This window comes from Vombatus ursinus, unplaced genomic scaffold (genome assembly GCF_900497805.2).
Source record: "Vombatus ursinus unplaced genomic scaffold, bare-nosed wombat genome assembly UNPS02014158.1, whole genome shotgun sequence".
In the NCBI taxonomy this organism is placed as follows: Eukaryota; Metazoa; Chordata; class Mammalia; order Diprotodontia; family Vombatidae; genus Vombatus; species Vombatus ursinus.
This window is the reverse complement of record NW_020953936.1, coordinates 447,951-453,950: the sequence shown is the minus strand read 5'-3', so window position 1 is coordinate 453,950 and position 6,000 is coordinate 447,951. Positions and strand designations below refer to the sequence as shown.

The 6,000-nt window shown below is 34.9% G+C and overlaps 1 protein-coding gene across 1 annotated transcript in view; it reads right to left on the bottom strand.

Moving 5' to 3' along the window:
• Nucleotides 1–1,309: 1,309 nt before the first annotated feature.
• Nucleotides 1,310–6,000, bottom strand: part of RECK (reversion inducing cysteine rich protein with kazal motifs) — a 74,401-nt gene continuing 69,710 nt past the window's right edge. The window contains exons 20-21 of the mRNA XM_027859124.1: nucleotides 4,519–4,674; nucleotides 1,310–2,688 (exon numbers count right to left, since the gene is read on the bottom strand). Of these exons, the coding sequence (XP_027714925.1) occupies nucleotides 2,476–2,688; nucleotides 4,519–4,674 (369 nt within the window). The 3' untranslated portion in view covers nucleotides 1,310–2,475. The remainder of the gene's footprint in view (nucleotides 2,689–4,518; nucleotides 4,675–6,000) is intronic.

The window sequence follows — 6,000 nt, the reverse complement described above, 5'->3', positions numbered from 1 at the left end:
CAATCAAATGAAGGCAAACATTATCTCCCAAGGCAGCCCATTCTACTTGAACAGCTCCAATCCTACATAAATGCACCTTTCTGAAATTTTTGCCCATTTCTCCTAGTTTTGTCCTCTAGGACAAATAAAACTAGTCTAATGTCTTTCACATTACAGCCCTTCAAAAAATTGAAGGCATCATATCATGTTCTTTCCCTACCTCCCAAAGTCTTCTCTTCTCCATGCTTAACATTTTCAATTTCTTCAATTCATGGATGTTTATAAAAGATTAAATCTAGTCATAGAAATAATTGAATAATCTTTTGCTTGTCTAGTTTTCAGATTAAATATCTCATCCTAACACGAACATGAGGAATCAGGCATGGATGTCCAACAAATCGCAGAGGATCTTTAACTTCTCTGGAAGCCCAAAGAAAGGCTGTGGCAAGATGGTCAAAGGTTAGGCTGAAGCAAGAACAGTCGAGTCAGTATAATGTAATATACTGAGGGAAGAACTTTGCTAGTGTCAGGGCTGGCAAAAAATGAACTGATTGGAGCTCAGGTAGGAAACCAAAGTCTAAGCCATTCTATCTCCCTGAGGCCCTTTCCCAAACATATCCTTTAAATAGTTGAAAAAGGCAAGAGGTATCAAATAGGTTGGGGATTAATTTGTAATCAATCAACAAGCATTTATTAAGCACTTATGTGCCAGGGATTTACAACCAGAAACTGAGGTCAAGAGGCCAAGTGGTTTCCTTCCATAAACCTCTCCTCTCTAGTCCCCTCCTCTCCCCTACAGGAAATGTTGAAACACCACTTTATAAATCAGCTACTTGGCCTTAACTCATCTAATTGGACTGGGGGCAATCTCCAAAAACTATCATAATCCATGAAGACCTTTTCCTCCAAAGAAAAGTACTTTTGCTCACTTCAAATTATTTCCACTATTTTGATTCTTTAGATTTCAACAATTTATAGAAGATCTTCCAGTTATTCATACACATGAGAAAATAAAAATTGTTTTATTAAAATAGAAAAGCTGCCCGGTACATTGCATTTAAGACATTTATACAGACAAGAGAGCAAGTGTTACAAACATGCTACATTAGCATATGGATATTCCCAAAGTGCCAACTTTAAACATCATTTTGGCAAAAAATAATTATGTCCATATATTTTTCAAAAGTTGGCTAATACTGAAAAAAAATACTTCACGTGGAATCTAAATTCAGGTGCATAAAATAAGTATTAAATTGTATAGCTTATTTCAAATATTTAAACACAAAGTATAAAATTTAATAAAAAACATGCAAGATATTTTAATATTTAGAATAGTATCTATACATATATGTGTGTATATATATAAAAACAAATGTAAAAAAAATTTGCAACAAGGAATAAGGCATAATACATAGTATCTACAATGGACATACTATAAAGACAGAATGTATCTTCATGGAAAAAAAAAGTACCAGATAACATTTGTGATTGTCATCTTAAAAACATGGCTATTAGTTTTCTTCATAATAAAATATAAGGAATATAAGGATCATGAATTATTTACACAAACAACTAATTACTTCACTTTTTGGCAATTATTTAAGTAGCAGCAATTTTTTTTAAGACTGACATTTAAAAACCCTGTCGGTTCAGTTGACTGTTCCCACCCAAACTAGGTTTGAATAATATGAAATTGCATAAGGCAGGATGCTTTCTTTGTTGCTTAAAAAAAAAATCTTACTTTTTAATGTACTTTAGAGGACTTTTCCCTTTCACAAAAGTTAGAAACATGTCTGTGACATACCTAGCTACAGGATATAATGAGGCACTTAATTACTGGAAGGGTATCTTGTCATTAAACTAGTGGATATGTTCTTATATAGCTCTGTAAGGTGTCAGTTGAATTTTTTAGAGTCTCCCATTTTCCACTAACTTAACATGATCATTTCTGAAATACTGTATCTTCATTTCTGATATTGAGTTGGCAGTGATTTTACTAATACTACATTTCTTTGTATCTGAGCTTCTGGTTCAAGTAGCTGATATGTAAACAAATACTGAAAAACACTGGAACTTTCCTATTAAAGGAACCCAGCAAGGAATCCTTCCATGAAGTGAATCCTTTTATAAAGCAAAACAAAAAACAAAACCAAAAAATATCCTTAAGGTGGGTAACAGCATCTCATTCACCAGATTCCCAATGGTAGAGCACATCTCTAAGCAAATTTCAGATCAAGTTCATGTAGTAATACAATGTCAAAGATCTAGTTTTTAAGATGTTATTCTGAAGACTCATTTTCTATCTCATAATTCTAAAAAATGTAGAAGACTTGATAATGAGAAATATTACTTAAAAAGAAAATACTGTGTGGTGAATTATTGAAGTGACACGTGCTTTTACTTGGTGATTGCCATAATAAAGACCATCAGTCCTGAATGTGTTTTACAATATAGAAACATATCATAGAGAATTAGTTTTGCACATTTTGTAAGCAGTTATGTGCCATGCAAAACTAATAAGGCAAGTACAAGGCTGAAGAAAAAGGGACAATAGAGAGGCAGAGTTTTTGTGCTAGCAGACGGAAGGCTACTTGAAACTTGCACCCGGGAGATGATAAGTGCTGAAAGTGGAACATGTGATGCCAGAGTTGGGCTATCAGAATTGATCAGTGACTCAATCTTTTCTGCTTCTTTATTGCAAGCCTCAATCTGGGAGAGAAGAAGAAAAAAAAAAAAGATCATGAAACAATCACATTGAGTCTGGGAAGTTTTAAATTGATCCTGCCAAATTTGGAAACATGCATATTCTGGATAAGGCTTAACTCGGGTCACTCCAGTGATTCAAGCTCAAGGTCATTATGTAATGAAACACTTGTCATCTGCTGTGCCTGGCATGGCACCCTTGAGGCCACTGGATCTTGCTGCCTGCCTGCTGCCCACTTCTAGCTGCAGAATCATAATTAAATCAACACTGCCATTGTAGCTGGAAAGATTGTGTTGTTAGTCAACTCTTCTATGGCTCCACTCACCATCCCAGTGACTTCTCAAATCAAAACATTCCTTTTTGGTTACTGCTCCTTGCCCTTTGTATCTCTCTCCTCCCATTAAAATATAAGTAAGCTCCTTGATGGCAGGGACCAGGTTACTTTTGTATTTGTAACCCAGCATTTAATAAATACTTTAAATTCATTTTTCATCCAATCATCTGCAAAAGCCTAACTATTCCCTTCTTACATATTAATCAAAGATATCTTTGATACATGTGCAGACAATTTTCAAAATTTTATAGAAATGAGAAAGCAAGCATGTTATCTTTTTATTTTTTTCTGATGATAATAGTTTTTAAAAAAAATCATCTTTTCCACTCTTTTCAAATTTTCCTCACTGAGATACCCTGAAAATTAATCCGAATTTCTTTAAAACTGTTAGTTCAAGCACATATTTCCTTACATATTTGTTTAGTTGAGGAATTCTCAAATTCATTTTAGATGTTTTTTTCTACTTCATAGTCTGTATTGAATAGGGTAATATTAAGCATCTGAATGTGGTAGGGTACACTGTCATTGGTTGTAGAATTGTTATGAGGATCAAATGAGATAAATGTATAAATGAAAAGCACATGAGATAAAGTGCTAGTAATGAGAGTTGACATTTTTATATCACTGATAAAAATAGGCTGCTACAGAAAGATGGAAGATCTGCTTTATTTCACATCTACTTATTGTTGTTTCCAGTTTCATATTACTGCTTTTCACTGTTTTGTGAGGTGGTACCACTTGATTTGCCTTTATTATTCTTCTCCACAAGGTTTTGCAAACAAATTTGTACATAGCTTGTGGACCAATGAAGTTTGTGTGCCTTTGACAAGTGTGAGCTGGCTGTGGTTTCTACACTTTCTAAATTTTCTTATTGTGTCAAGTGTTTTATGTTGTTCAAACTTTTCTAAGAAGAGCCAGTCTTTATTTTTATCCATTTCTCATTTTCAGAGTCCATAGCTTAAATGGGCTGGTTTACAATTGTATAGTGTCTTCTAACTCATATTTACATTTCCTTTTAAATTGGTACTGGTTTTGACTTTTGTTCTACCTAGAAAATAACATGACTAGATCTGATCCTAAAATGAGTCCCATTGGTAACTTTCATGCCAATGTGCAGTGGTTTTCCAGTGCTCTATCCACTATTCAAATTGTTCTTGATGAAAATATTCATGGTATGCAGGCATACCTGGGTGAGTTTATGAGTCACCCTTCTAATGGGCTGCAAATTGTATTCTGGTTTAATTTATGAGGACAACATCAATACAGATATGGTTGAATTCCTTCAGATTCATTGGTTATGGGGCAAAGTTCTTCAATAACTAACCAAGAGTGAAATTTTATAGAGATTGTCTAAAAATTGGGATTCTTAGAATCTTTGCCCCTTTTCCACCAGTTAATTTAAGGTTTAATTACCAATTAAAAAGCAAATAATGCTAAATTTAAAAATGTAAACAAATGTCTAGCAATGTGTATTTCATTACGATTCTATGCTAAATCTTACCTGTAATGCTTTTGGATAATGATCAACAGGAATGATCAGAATCACTATTTCTGATTCAATGCTTAAGTAGCCAAATACATCACACTGTGGAACTGAAATGTGCAAGCGAATTTTCTCAAGTATTTCCAGAACGGTTATGGGTTTTTTGGTTGTCACCTAGAAAAAGACAGATTTTTAATTATCTGCAGTACTGGTTCATGTGCAAACTACATTTCATTAATTTGCAAGTTCAGACCATGTTACAATGAGTTCCTGCTGGTAATTAAACTCCAAATTCGATCTCATACCCATTTGTATTAGGAGGTCCTTTTGTGTATGCCCAATCATCTGAACTAGCAAGGAAAGATCTTCTATCAAAAGTTATTTCTTTGAAAGAAATTTTTTTTGAGCTACAGGTACAGGAAGATAATAACTGCCTTATATAAAAATGTATTTTATCCAAAACCCATGGGTATGAGCATTGGTGCCCACACATTTTGGGGTCTTATCCCAGAGTCAGTGGTGAAAAGTAGGATGATATACAACTGGAAACAAACTGTATATATGACAGACGACTTATATGGGGAATAGCTTTATGATGAAGAAATGTTAGTTCCACAGGTACTCTTTTGAGGGAGCTTCATTGTTGTGAGAAGAAATAAAACTACCTAGACTCTTTAGCATCCTAGAATCATGGAGCTCTTTGGACTTGTGGGAGCTTAACTAGATAGATTTATTCTATTCTGTTCCAGCACCTAACCCCAGTCAGCATGCTGATGTGGATTTTTTTGAGCAAAGGTGTCAGGCTAACTGTGAAAAATAGGAGGTGTATCATTAATTCCTTTGGAAATATTTGCTGTAGTCATATATCATAGAGAAAAGATACACATCAACCTTTCTGGTCATACCTCTGAAATAACTCGTATTCATACAGTGCATCTTTATAACAAGACTGAAATAGATAACAGAAGTATTTCTTTTTGTATTTTGCAAATGAGAAAACTGAGAGGTTAAGTATTTTGCTCATGGACATCCAGCTGTCAGGATTCAAACCTAGAACTTCTGGCTTGCAGCACTCTTTTTTTGCCCACATAGCCTTCCCCTTAGGTAGAGTGATCTTTAAATGTGAAAGAATGTCTCTATCTGTAAAAATGGTTTTGCTAATGTGCAAGTCTGACCAAGTCACCCCGCCCTTCCTTCTATCCCCAATTCAGTAAACTCCAGTGACTCTCTATCACCTCCTGGATCAAATATAAAATCCTCTTTTTGGCAATCAAAGTCCCTCACAATCTGGCCCTCCCTTTCCAGTCTTCTTGCACCTTACACCCCACCACATACTCTTCAATCCAGTGACCTGGGCCTCTTTTCTATTCCTTGAACAAGGTACTCCTTTGACTCTGACATTTCCTCTGACTTTCCCTTATGGGAAATGAGCATGGAATGCTCTCCCTCTTCATCTCTGCCTTTGATGGTTTCCTTCAAGTCTCAGCTAAAATCCCACTT